General features: G+C 40.4%; 2 protein-coding genes across 2 annotated transcripts in view; one reads left to right on the forward strand and one right to left on the reverse strand.

The window, feature by feature from the left end:
- Positions 1–5,122: 5,122 nt before the first annotated feature.
- On the reverse strand, positions 5,123–7,966 carry LOC118404726 (somatostatin receptor type 5-like). The gene is made up of 3 exons (XM_035803997.1): positions 6,232–7,966; positions 5,691–5,834; positions 5,123–5,390 (listed from the first exon to the last, which is right to left on the reverse strand). The coding sequence occupies exons 1-3, from the start codon at positions 7,098–7,100 to the stop codon at positions 5,312–5,314; spliced, it is 1,092 nt and encodes a 363-aa protein (XP_035659890.1). The 5' UTR covers positions 7,101–7,966; the 3' UTR covers positions 5,123–5,311.
- LOC118404317 overlaps positions 5,715–14,630 on the forward strand; it is a 45,070-nt gene continuing 36,154 nt past the window's right edge. Inside the window, exon 1 of the mRNA XM_035803385.1 lies at positions 5,715–5,842. The gene's annotated coding sequence lies outside the window, so the exon portion shown is untranslated. The remainder of the gene's footprint in view (positions 5,843–14,630) is intronic.

A 14,630-nucleotide genomic window follows, 5' to 3' on the forward strand; every position in this document is an offset into this window, starting at 1 on the left:
GGAAAAAGTTGGGGTTTTAGGTATTTGTTAGGGTGGAGGTATTTTCGCAAGTTTATTTTAATGTTTTAAGCCCCCGGGGGGGATTCTGCTTGAGATTTATTTCGGTGCGCAACGTAGTGTATTTTGTTTGTTTGAATTTTGTTACTTCGAGTCGGCTTTCTGACAGCCCTTCATTTAGATGATGAGGGAGGTGGCGTGGTTCAGGCTAACTCAGCCAAACATAACAAATATGCAGGGTACATGGTTGAAACATTATAAATCTATGGGGTATAGCTATAGTTAAATGTGTACACATATACACAAACTAATGTCAAAGCATGACAGCGTCAATTCCAAGCTCAAAGAAAAAGATATGGATAACAAAAACAAAGTATGACATACTGTCTATCACTTGTTCTACCTTCCTAACCACTTGGATTTTATCATGATGGCAACGTTTATTCGCATGCTCACGTCAATTTTTTAGTTCCCAGAGGCTGTCATCCTTATAATAAAATCAATGTGTTATACCAGCAGACGTACACATTGTCCTGCAGTTTGAGAGAAATCCGAAAGGTAGTACTAAAGCCTTTGAATGTGTTAGGAGGTACCTTATTTGCACCGCATCGTTTTTTGTTTACTGTCTGCAAACATTCCTGAAGATAAATGGTCTTCTAGATCATATCAGTCTACTTAAATAGTCGCTTATGCCGTACACATAGGCCCTTCCTCGCCCGTTCTATGTTTTTTGTATAAATTGTTCTCTTTAACGCTGTTTTAGCAAACGCAAAGTTTTAAAACAAGCGAAACATCTAGTCAAGTAGTAAGGCCTGTGAAGTAATGCTATATGGTAGTTCAGAGATTAGAAAGAAAAACTTTTTACACACGCTCAAGTTGACATCACCATCGTTTTTTTTTTTTTGTTTTTTTTTTGTTTACAAACGAATATAATGTGGCGCAGCACTAAGTTAGTAACATGTATTAACAGTTCCAAATACATGGTACAGGCAAAAGGTAAATGTAGTCTTTTCTTTTAAAGCTGCTACCGAAGTCAGATACCCATTTTACACCTGAATGAAGTACGAAAGTGCCTTTCCCAAGGGCACAACGTCGGGGGTATGGCGGGTATTGAAGTCGGGACCTATAGATTCCGAGCCGAACGCTCTACCAGTTACGCCACACACGACGCCAACTTGGTTTGACCCCGCGTAGTTACAGTCAATCCCTTTAAAGGCACACTCTTATTTGGCTTTTCAGGAGTTCAATGACCGAGATTTGACTCTTATCTTACTTAACAGGAGTTCAAGGGCCGGGATTGGATTCTTATCTTACTTAACAGGGGTTCAATGACCGGGATTTGACTCTTATCTTACTTTACAGGAGTTCAATGACCAGGATTTGACTCTTATCTTAACAGGAGTTCAATGGCCGGGATTTGACTCTTATCTCACTTTACAGGAGTTCGATGCCCGGGCTTTGACAATTATCTTATTTTACAGAGGTTCAATGACAAAGATTTGACTCTTATCTTACTTTACAAAAGTTCAATGCCCGGGATTTGACTCTTATCTTACGTTACAGGAGTTCAATGGCCGGGATTTGACTCTAATCTTACTTTACAGGAGTTCAATAACCGGGATTTGACTCTTATCTTACTTTACAGGAGTTCAATAACCGGGATTTGACTCTTATCTTACTTAACAGGGGTTCAATGACCGGGATTTGACTCTTATCTTACTTTGCTGGAGTTCAATTACCGGGGATTTCACTATTATTTTACTTTACAGGAGTTCAATGACCGGGGTTTGACTATTATCTCACTTTACAGGAGTTCAATGGCCGGGATTTGACTCTTATCTTACTTTAGGTCATGTTGATTTGATTATATGGATGACATCCACGCTCGCACCAATTTTCGACCGTTTCCCAAAAAAAAGGTTTTCGACCACACAATAAATTGTGCAAAGCAGCTGTAAAATGAGCACAAATATTCCATAGATTGAATAAAAAGAAAACAGAAAACAGATAACTAATGCCATAGAATGCCAAAATAAATCAAAAGTCAAAGAATAAGATGTGAAAGGACAGAAAAAAAATCTATTGTTGGTAGGGGGAGGTAGTTCAATGACCGGGATCACCGGCTTAAGTCTCCTCAAGTGATAAATCATACGGATATTTAGCCTTTCTTCAACCGCTCTCTTTCAGCCTCTTTTGTAACGGTCCATTCATCAACGGGTCATCGATTCTTGATTTAGTCGGGTGAGCTTCTTTGATCGGATAATACTTCCAGGAAAAGTCTGTAAAGAACAAATTCTGCTGAAGTAATATTTTGATCCATGCTTCAGGTTCATATTGACATTATTGCCGTCTCATATAGTATTCACATCTTAAATAGCTCTGTGGTAATAATAAAAGTGCTCAAAAATAACAGAAAGACATATAATCGCTGCCTGAAAACATTGTTACATGTTTTTTGCTGATAGACGAGATTAAATCTGATTTCTTCATCTATCGAGTGAAGCGCGCGTACGTTGTCCAGTGGTTCACGGCGCTGTCTCTGGAACTAGAAGCCATTCGTTCGATTCCGGCTGTTTCGCTCAGCCGACATGCACGCCATTGTAGTCCTAATACCCCTGTCACATTACCTTCGATCTTCTGGCATATCGATGGAAGATCGGCCATATTAAAGATCGTCAGAAGGTTGCGGGTATTTTTGACCTGAAATCCGTCCCTGTCACTTATAAGCCATACTTTGCACCTTGTACAATTGTTGTGCAATAAAGTTATTATCATTAGCGAGGCTCGGGTGATTGCCGCAAAATCGTCGTCCGATCGTGACAGGGGTATTAGGACTTGACGTTGACGTTAAGCCGTTGTCCACTGTTCATTGTGCTTGTTGAATAGAGCTATGGGAATTTTTCCGGTACAATAAATCTGTAAATGTTGTATTCATGTACATAGTGTCTCTCCTCTTTGTCTCGACCCGCAAAAGACTGGCTCTAAAGTGAGCTAAAATTGGATCAAGATCACTTTCCTTTCGAAATGTCCTTTTATCGAGCCACGGCTTTGGATCAATACTTACTACCTCGGCGCCCGACTTCTTTCTCAAAGAAAGGACCTCAGGACACAAGCTGTTTGGTGTTCATTTTAATCGAGCTAAAAATGTCACAGGAGAAAACCTTACAAACTGATATGTCGACTTTAGCAATACGGATAGTCACTGGGCAACGATCACATTTGAGGAACATGGTCCCATAACACCCATCTGGACGCGTGTGTATTAAACCTTATCTATTACTGGCCTAAGTGAACAAAGCAATCAAGAAAAATCAATGACAGTCATCAGTGGTATGCGAAATGAGCTCACCATACATCATTTACTAGTCTGTGGAGCGACTAAAGTCAATTAACCTGCTTTAAGACCATCGGCTTATGTCAGAAACAGAAGCTAAATACTAAATCATTTTATCTACACATACTAAATCATCTGAACGGTGCAATGAACGAGTGTTCGCCTTGCATTCGGTAGGTCGTGAGTTCGATTCCCGGCCAAGTCATACCAAGACTTTAAAAACGGTACATGCTGTTTTTTGTTTGTTTGTTTTTTTGGTTGTTTTTCTTTTGCTTAGCACTCAGCACTAACGAAGTAGATTATGGTAAACACACACCACTACCAGCGGACTAGCCCCCTGCTGTAAAGGCTTGCACAAATGTGTGGCCCAAGGGCTACGGATTATGGAGTAGGACACTACCCATAAGCATCTTTTATAGATGCACGAGTACCATAAACTTCAACTTTGATGCTCCCTGAAATCATCCCATTCACATTGTTCAATCCTGATTTAAATGATACGAACATCTGCCATTTATTTTACAAAAAGTCAGTTCAGACTAAACTTGCTGTCGATAACTACCTCCTAAGTCTCATTTTCTACTGTACGCTGGCGATAAGCGACCGAATTGGACTTGATGACTCATGATTTATGTACTTAAGAGTGATTGATCCATGAAGTAAAGGCATGCGTTGAATCACGACAAAATATTCAAAACTACACCCGTGAAATTCACTAAATAAGCTAGTAGTCCGGGCCAGGACCCCAAATTCCACATATCGGTACCCTCCAAGCGGGCAAATTTACATTGTGATTTTTTAATAGTAGAATGTCTGTGGTACCGGTATATATTTTGATGTGATAGCTATTCTGGTTAGATACATTTATACAGAGTGATTGACGTTAAATCTATCACCCTCTAAATGATCTAGGGATTTCGTGTCCTAAATAATGTGAAAGGGCAAAAATTAAACATCAAAATTTTTCATTGAAAATAGGCTATTGGAACATTCTAAGCAGCTCTCAAAAATATCAATTGATTTTCGATATCATGATTGAACACAAAATCATTACCATCTAAACCAATTTTCTTAGTGATTTTCTCGTTAAAAATATAAATTGACAGTTTAGGTCGTCCGACGGTCAATGACCTCTTGCAGTAAGGCAGACTACTTACATGTAAGCCATAGCTTATCCCTGCATTCTATCTTTTCACATCTCGACGATCCTCTTTTCATTCAGGACAACGTAATCTCCTTAGCGCATCTCTAAATTGGTACAGAACTAGTTTACAGAGATGAGCGCGATATGTTATCCTATTTGCAATCAAGTAGCGCACGGTAATGGTAAACTAATCTCCTTGGCAATTCTAAAGTAACGACCTCAAACTGGTGACCATACGAGTCTCAAACATCGGTACTGCGCTGCAGCTCATGATAACTCTATTATGTACACTCAAATAGGCAAAATCACTCGATTTACACTCATATTATTCCCTTTGCAATTAAGAAGCATAATTGATAGGGCGATCTTCTCAGCATGCAAGAATGACCCGTTTTCCAATATAGATGTAGATTCTCATGTGATGATAATTCCATTATGTTGTCTTCCCAAGCAGCAGGAGTGGAGTAAAAACTTTATCTTCTACGTACATTGAAACTGGCAAAAGTGCTAGGTTTACACTCTTTATATTGTCCCCTTTGCAATCAAATACCGCTAATAACAGGATGATCTTCTCAACCAGAAGTAACCATTATCCAATATAGATGCAGGGTGTTTAAACTCGATTACACATGTGATAATAACTCCGTTATGTTGTCTTCCGAGGAGCAAGGGTGGAATGAAAAATCTATCATGTACGTACATTCAAACTGACAAAAGAGATAGTTTTCCACTCTTCGTATTATCCACTTTGCAACCAAGTAGCGCTAATGATACGATGATCTCCTTATCAAGAATGAACCGTTTTCCAATATAGATGTATAATGTATAAAACTTGATTACACATGTGAAGTTAACTCTACTACATGTATGTTGTCTTCCCGGGCAGCAGGGGGCGTAGAACGTACCATCTGTTTCCTGTATAAGAAGTAGAGGTAAGGGATGGGATTTAGACATGGTTACTAATGGAAAATGGTAGTGCAAAAATGAAGTGGCACAGATCATCTTCGCTCATATCATATAAAATGTTTTGTTATTTTCGCCGATTTTTTAAAATAATTTAGATATTGCCTAATATGTAAAAGAAGGACAACAAAACAAACAAAATACACGAAACAGGCATTGTTGAGTCATCTCTAAACCCCACAGTGCCGCACCGGTGCCCCAAGTGCAGTGAGATAGCACCTTTAGAAACCTTTATTTATTTTTCAGCCGTACCTTTTCCCACAGCACATGTCCCTAAGACTGTCCCTGAACTGCTCCCCGAAGATTGTGTACAGGTAGGGGTTGATGGCACTGTTGGCGATCAGCAGCAGCTCCACCGCGATGGTCACCTCATCCGGGACATCGAACAGGCCGAACCTAACATGGTAAGAAGTTAGTATTGTTGTAGTGTTGTGTGACTTATCAGTTATCATCTATAACTTTAAAGGTTTTGTGTTTTAATCATCAGCAAGTTCCGAGTCTAATCTGTACCAGGTACCATTTTTTTCATACGTCCAGGTGAAATTCAGTACAATCATACAAAATTCTGTTGAGACATCATCTTGGACGGGATTACAAACCTGGAATCAAGGTATTTGAGGAACATGTAAGAGAACCCACCGATATGCTTTCCCTGTCTGAGTGGATCAAACTTTTTGGTCATGTCTTAAGCTTTGAGATTCCACCTTCACGAACTAATGTGTTACGCCTTGAGTTGGCTGACAGATTAATATGCAAAACAAACATATTAAATAGTTAATAACAGTAAAACAACCTGTAGGCCAAGTACACGATGTTCTTCGGTAACCAACAGATGAGAAACACTGCCACCACAGCCGTCACCATCTTCGTGGTCTTGTCCAGTTCTCGCCGATTCCCGTTCTCGCACTGCCGTCGCGAGATCTTGCCCTGTGGCTGGTTAGTGCGCATGTGCCAGATGATGCAGACGTGCGTCACAGCGATGACCGGCAGGGGGATGATGAAGGATATAATCGTGACGTAAATTTCAGACACGCGGTTCCAAAAGTCCGCGTCATCCCCGAGCCCCGGGAACGCGTAACCGCAAACGTCCCACCCTGGTGATGGTTGTTGCAGTTCTGCGAATATAACGTAGGGGGCGTCGTTGACAGCTGCGAATATCCACAGAAAAAAGCAGAGAAACTTCGCTTTCCTTCTTGTCTTCCAATCCAGCGATCTAAACGGCTGGGAGACGGAGAAGTACCGATCCACACTCATAGCCATTAGGATAAACACCACGTTGAACATGTTCATACCAACAACTAGGAAGTACACCTGGCACATGGCGTGTCCAAATATCCAGGCATGGTTGATGATGTAAGTGGTAACACGGAATGGTACCATGGTTAACATCAGAAAGTCCGCCATAGCGAGATTTAGTATGAAGATATAGGCAGCGCTCTTAGACTTGTGTTGGGATAAGATGACGATGATGATCAGTAGGTTACCAACTAGCCCTGCCAACGCTATCAGAGAGAAGAAAATGTAGAAAGGCAGAAGACTGAGGTTTTCGAACGGGTCAAAAGTTGGAAGGGTCCCGTTACATAGTGTACAGTTAGGTGTTGGGGTGGTTGTGTTGGTACTATCCATCGCTGGCCAACTGTCGAAGGTAGTATTAAGCGCCATCACTTCAAATGCAGTATTCAAGTTGCTCTTTGTTTGACATATGCATCTCCTACACACAAGAGGTCTTTGTCATTCGTCGCTCGCCTTTTCTTTATGATTAACTACTGAACCTTTAAGTCCAATATTTGTGAATGTCAAATGTTTGGTACCTTTTTATATATGATTTTACCGCTTTGAACGGTAAGCTTTTAAAATGTCAACCATGAATATTGTCTTTGTCGCAGATTGCTCCTTGCTCATACAGTTGACCTCGATTTTTTTTCCAACTACGGTCTGCCGTCTCGTGCCTAGGCTCGTGCTCAAGATTCAAATCAGTAATGAAGGCTTTTCTGTATTTTTGTCTGTACTGTAAAATCTTGATCACGTTCAACTGGGCGAATGCCAGGTCGCCTTAGCACACTTATAAATGATTAGACTACTTGCACATGTTTGGTGGATCCTTTTTCAATGCTGTTACTCCAGAATGTATATCACATTTTCATATCCAGAAGATGCCCACGCTCGATATTTTGTTTAATTTGGTTCTTGGCATACATGATGTATGATTTATGATAGATGCCACAAGTCGTGTGCTTCGGACCTGTAACTAGGTCTTCATATTCAGATGATCCGTCATTTCAGCTCCAGGTTATTTTATGTTTAGATGGATCTCTTGCTCGAATGCAATAACGTCCGTCTATCGAACCGACTTAGACGCAGCGATACCGCATTAACTCTGATGCTCACGTCCGAGTCAATACCTGAAATGCAAGATGTCGTTCTTGATCAGCGAAAATCAATTTTCAATTATCTTCAAAATACAGTTCATGTAGTAGTCTATTAAATACTAGTACATAATGGTAAAGTCAGTGCACCATTATTAGTTGGTACATGATTAGTCCTATAAATTTACATAATAATAACGACCACGAAAAACAATCTTATTGCAACCCATTTATACGAACATGTTAAAAATCTACCTCCTATTATTTACGAAAAAGAAGTCAAACACCTCAGATAATTTAAATAGACAGAGATTTAAAACAAATGACATGCACAAGTTATATATATCACTGTCTTATTTTGCAATTAGCTATCGGGCATTATCTTGCAATAACGTCATTATTCAAGTCTTCTAGCAAGCTAAAGTGCAAAAAAGACCTGAAAACATACTCTCCAAGCAGAGGTTAGGCTCCGGCTGTTTTTTTAACGTTTTTTCGTAGTCGTTTTTATCGGGCTTTCTATTTTGTCATTTTTCTTGAAGTACGCCAGCCAAACACAGCAAGATTAGGTTTTGACACAGCAAGATATATAAAAAAAAAATAGAAAGCCCGATAAAAACGACTAAAAAACGTTAAAAAAAAACAGCCGGAGCCTAACCTCTGCTTGGAGAGTACTGAAAACAGATGGAAGTCGAAAGAAACGCCTGACCCAATATCTATTTAAATAGATAAATGGCTTAGATGAAACAGGTACTGAACAATGAAAGGTTTGACGGTAAAATGGATAAAGAGTGGCGGTATTTAGATTGAATCATTGATTTTGTTACACCAACCACATGTTATGTGATTACATCCTTTTCTGCAGTTTATTAAACAGTCACAATACATAATTGTCTTATGCATTCATCAGCTAAATGCAGTTGAAGAAAATGTTTTAGATAATGATTATGATATGGGAAACAAAATCAATATTTATAAACTATGATCATTTTACGGACTACCGAAGAATTAAGTGTAATGTCAAAAGTTCATGAAAACTTGAATAAAGAGATAATCAATCAACATTCAATCTCACGGTCAGGGCTCAAGGTTTGATGTTTATGGAATCAATGGACAAGCATCTGAACACATCGGACGTGCCTGAACTAACATGGTGGAAAGGTAATCACATACGTAATTTCATACCTGAGCAGCTACAGACTTTGGGTCAAGGGCAAGTTTCTTTGCTGACTTATTGCCCCACCTACACAAACTCTCGCTCAGAAGAATTGATCTCGTTTTTTCCCGGAAATCATACGGCAATCAGAGATCACAGGGACCAGGGTCAGGGGCATGTCTCACTGTATGTATTATTTACCTGGTCTAAACTACAAACATAACTCCATATCTTGTTTTCTAGGAAGTCAAGAAGGTATCTAAGGTCAAGGGCAAAGCTAAATCCCAATAGCTATCAATCGACCAATATAGATCCAAGGTGGCAGATCGCCTTTGCTTATTGTTTTCTGGAAGTTCCGTTCGCTATTAGCTGGGTAAGACTAACATCACAGACCAAGTTTCCTACATAAGCACCTAAAGACTTTCCGAAACCAATGACGAGGAAATCAGACGTTACTTGGGGTCAGGGACAACTTTCGATGCCGGCTTATTGCCCCATCTACCCTGCAGATTCTCGCTCAGATGAATTGATCTCGTTTTCTCCCGGAAATCAAACGGCGATTAGAGATCACTGGGATCAGGCCCAAGGGCACGTCTATATTGATTGCCTGGTCTAAACTTCGTACAAAGTACCGTTGCGTCTTATCTTCCTGTAAGTCAGGAGATCACTTAAGGACAAGGGCAAAGGTAGCGCGGAATGTCTTTCAATTGACTGATAGATTTTTAGGTCCAGAGTGGCAGAGCTTGTTGTTTTTTAAAGCTACTTTCCCTATCAGCTAGGTAAGGTTAACGTCACATTTTCAAATCCAGGTCCGGCCTGGCTGTTTGAAGAAATATAAGATAGAAATGTATACGTAAATATATACACAAATAATACCTACGACTATTCTACTTTAGTTTTGTGTAGTTTGGTGTCTTTTATATATACTCTTCGTTCCTGAAAGCTGCCCGGCCTGGCCCCGGTTTGGAAATGTGACGTAGGCCTAACCCGTTGTCAACGGCAACGTGAGGCGCATTCTACGGCCAGTGTAATCTCCGTGCACTTTTGCTAGCATGCGGGGGCGTCCGGAGATATCCGACCTAATGTCTTGTCACAATGAGAGGATAACAAGATTAATGACTATATCCCCCTGCCATCCCTGTGAGGTGAGGTTTAGATTAGTTACATCATCTGGCGATTTTGCTGTTCAATCATGGAAGTCGGGACCATGGTCGGTCAGGACCCAGGGGCATTTTATTATCCTATAGTGTTAATGTATTTTTCAGTCAGAATGTCAATGAAATACATTATAAGCACCTTGAGCAGCCGAAGCGGAAAATCAGCACCAAGTGGTTTTTATCCTTGTGACATATCTAGGTAGATCCAAGTTGACGTCTGTTTGAAACACTGTCTTCTCTGGACAGCATACACTGTTTGAACCCCCCGTAACACCTCTTGCATAAGCAACACTACATCCTCTTGAATATTTTCCGTCCAAGCCTTTGCCTTGGACCGGCACAAGATGTTCATAATCATCTTTATTGAGTCTTGGGCAGGCATACAGATACAATATAAAGGACAGATGAAATACTGTAAATGCAGAAATGTTCGTGGTGGATTAATGTTCGCATTTTTCGCGGTAGCTTTAGCGCGAATTTAAAACCACAGCAAACATTTTTCTATTATGGTATTAGACTGCAGTCTATGGTGTTACCGCGAACTTAACTCCACCGCGAAAAGTCCCTTTTCCCGCTACCCCAAAATGAAATCCCCGTGAACTTAAATGCATTTACAGTACCTAAATGCACCATTCTTCTGGAATTAGGTCATCCTGATGAGGGCGCAAGGTAAGACATGTTAAATGGCCACATTAAGCCTGGATAATGGGTTTACCAGGGGTGCTAACTATCAGGTACGTCTGATATATGGCCGCTTTCATGCTCCAACCATTACCCGTGGTACATGTACTGGTAAAATCTGTCCATATCCGTGCGGTAACTAAGATATTTCCAGGAAATTTCTATAGTGTGAATTACTAGGTACAGGTCTCGAGGAACTGAAAGATTTATCACCAGAAACTTAAACCTGTGACTATTCAGCATTCTTCTAAATGCAAAGGAAGAACTGTGTCCGAATATTTTCTTACATTTTAAATGTGACTGCTTCTACTTAATGTTAAAAGTTTGAAATTTGAGTACGAGCTACCTGTGTCATCACTATAACATACTCCAGTACAGCGTTTTTCATATACAGTTCCAAGGGCTTATGTACATGTGACAGGCAAATGATGACTTTTGTACATTTTTACAGAAGGCCTTAACGATTCAGCAATAATTATCGTTAGCCAGCACTCTTCTAATGGCTACGAAATTGCCCAACGACATTGCAAGTGCTGATTTGCAGTGGCGGGTTTGCGATACGGTCGTACGTCTATGGCATCACGTACCCTGCAGGGACAATTTCCAATATTGTGTAACCGACAATTCGGATCCGCTGGGACTTAGTGATTGCAGTCCCCCATCTACATGTAGCCCATGTGATGACATTAAATCACTCTCGAACACCTACTAGTTGCAATAGGAGACACAGATTTGAAGTAGATGAGCGTCAATCCCCCATAAATATTTTTCCACTAGTGATTTCCCAATGCTCCCAACCCTGACTGCGTGACGTTGTTGAAACCGGTTCCGAATGGTTAACAACACCTATAAAAGTAAACGAAGTTCCTCTGTCTGCTAATGGTACATTTTGCTCTAAATGACCATTACCAGCTGACATTCCAGTTACTTAACGCTATTATTTAATTCCACCTTTCGTACAGTGCAAGAACTCTAGCAGATTTACTAGAAATATTAATTAGGGGCAATCTTTGGTAACCATGTTTTAACCATGCTTTTACCAAGCATTGTTGAAGTAATGATAAAACATTTCTTCCCCAATGCTCTTTCTAATGCCGCCCCTTTAAGCGAGCTCCACTGGCCTGTACTTACAGACTGCTTAGGTCACAGCAAGTAAATTGTATGAATGACATCCTCTGCAGACTGCAAAAATAGTGTGATAGGGCAAAAAAAAACAAGATGGGTGAAAAAAAACAAGATGGCTACATTTTCAAAAATAGGCACCATAAAATTGTGATGACTTTTGTAAAAAGAATTAAAGGGACAAAACATGGTATCAGAGCCAACAAGGCATTCATTCCTCTATTTAAAACATGTACTGGTGTGGTCCAAATGACATTAGTGTGGTAGACTGGTATCACCAACAAAGTTGGTAACCACACTCATAGCTTCCATATTGATGTCACTTTCACAACTATCCAATAAGTTTCATTTCTACAACTACAGTCCTGGGTACCTCGCAAGTGTCACTTCTACAAGCACAATTATTAGTCTACAACACAATATATTTGCTCATTTCGATACTTTACCGTCATATTGACAATCCGTACAGAAGAAAAAATTCTTGTTTTTTTTTCTGAAATCAGGCGAAAATTAATGCGCGCGCTGATGTCATCCATAAAATTTACTTGCTGTGGCCTTACATGTATTCAGTACACTCTTCCTCCACAAAATCATGGGAACTTCCCATGGATGGGAGAAATAGCATAAGTAGATAAGATATTAACACTGACAAGTCGTCACAGTATGCTGAAAAAATAACCAACCAAAGGCTATGCGTAATGGTGTTCTTCTATTGCCTAAGTACGTATGTTGTCTAAAGCCATCATCGTTAAATCCCGTTTTCGTGCGGTGTTGAAACTCCAAGACGGCACAAGAGGTCGTAACGCTAGTCATTCTCAATCATGTCTACACAGCTTTCCCTGAGATTCTTTGTTCTCTGCTGTGTCACAACTGGCAGAGTGTCATTTACGTCCACTGAAAGGCAAGTAATAACCGCTGCAGGTATAAGTTACTCGTTTTCTCTCTGTAAGTGATGAAGATGGATTGAACAAGTAGTAAAGAACAGCTACTTACGCCAACTAGCAGGTACTTAGGCAACTGGATATTTGGATTTGGAAACTATCAGACGTTTTAGACACCATCCAAAGCCTTTTGTCAGTGACAGACACTCATTCATTGACGTAAATGATTACTTGCCTTAACGATCCCGCAATGCACTGGTATGGCGAAAAAATACCTACAGTTAATGGAGATATTGATGAAGTTTTACCTGGGGACGGTGTACTTTGCTGGGTAGCATTTTACAAACATTACCAGATTGACAGGCATATAACACTAATTTAGTGTAGTGTGCATATATACCGGCGCATACCGGAAAAAGTTGGCGTCGCTATCTAATATGCAATTTTCAACCACGCTTTTCCGTTTTTCCCACGCCGTCCCTACGTCTTGCAGAGGGACACTTAACTCCTCTGACCTGCACTTAAAGGCTGTTGAATTTATACATCACGCAATTCTCCCCAAGATCGTTTGTGACTGATTGAAGACGTGGCATATATAAGAAATACTTACCGGGACGCTACCACGACAGCCTGACATGTACCAGTGGAATCGTAATTTCTGGTAATGGCGCTTTTGGGCCTGTGTTCATTACGTATGCGACGCTTGTACCATCTTTAAACAGAACTTTCCTAATGCCCATTTTATGCCAACTTCAATCCATTGACCTGGATTAAACGATTGCTGAATTTGTACATTACACATTTCCTACCCGAAATGGCCGGTGACGAATTAGTTGGAATAATGACAGATAAGAAATGTTGTCGTAGTCGCATCGCGATACTTTTATATTCACCAATGGCAATGTAATAATTTTGCGCCTTCTAAGACCATTACCAGACCTGTATGACTCTTATCGGGAAGGTCCAGAGGGGCATACCCGAATGTCTTAAAGTCAATCCGTTAAAACATTTCCAACAGCGCTTTCTCGGGGTCTTTTCTATTCCGCCTCTACTAGTGGACGAGTGCCAACAGACTACTCCACTGACTTGTACTTTGGAACTCCTGATCTTTCTGAAATTATGACGCTTTACACTATGATGCACCAATGGCAATGTAAACTAAGAAGATGTTTTACCTTGTAACTTTGCTCTTTAATCTTCTTTGCTTTCTAAGACCATTACCAGACCTACATGACACTTATCTGGCAGGTCCAGGGGGGCATAATAGAAGTACTTGAGGTCAATCCTTTAAAACATTTCCAACAGCGCTGTCTCGGCGATCTTTTCTATGCCACCCCCACTATAGCTAGCTAGTTGCGCGGTACCAGTCGACTCCTCTGACCTGCCATTAGGAACTCCTAAATTTAAGCATTACTTACTAATAGCTTCTTCCTTAAATCTAGAGGCTTTACACCAAAATGTACCAAATGCAATGTAAACGAAGATGCCGCTTTGCCTGGCAACAGCGCTCTTCAATCCTCTTTGCTTTCTAAGACCACTACCAGACCTACATGACACTTATTCTGTACCTCCAGAGGGGCATAATAGAAGTGCTTGAGGTCAGTCCGTTAATTACTTAACTTCTTCCTGAAATTATGACGCTTTACACTAAAATGCACAAATGGCAATGTAAACTAAGATGCCGTTATTCATGCTAACTTCGCTCTTTGATCCTCTTTGCTTTCTAGGACCATTACTGGACCTACATGACACTTATCGGGCAGGTCCAGAGGGGCATAATAGAAGCACTTGAGGTCGATCCGTTAAAACATTTCCAGCAGCGCTTTCTCGGC

This window comes from Branchiostoma floridae, chromosome 17 (genome assembly GCF_000003815.2).
Source record: "Branchiostoma floridae strain S238N-H82 chromosome 17, Bfl_VNyyK, whole genome shotgun sequence".
Classification (NCBI taxonomy): Eukaryota; Metazoa; Chordata; class Leptocardii; order Amphioxiformes; family Branchiostomatidae; genus Branchiostoma; species Branchiostoma floridae.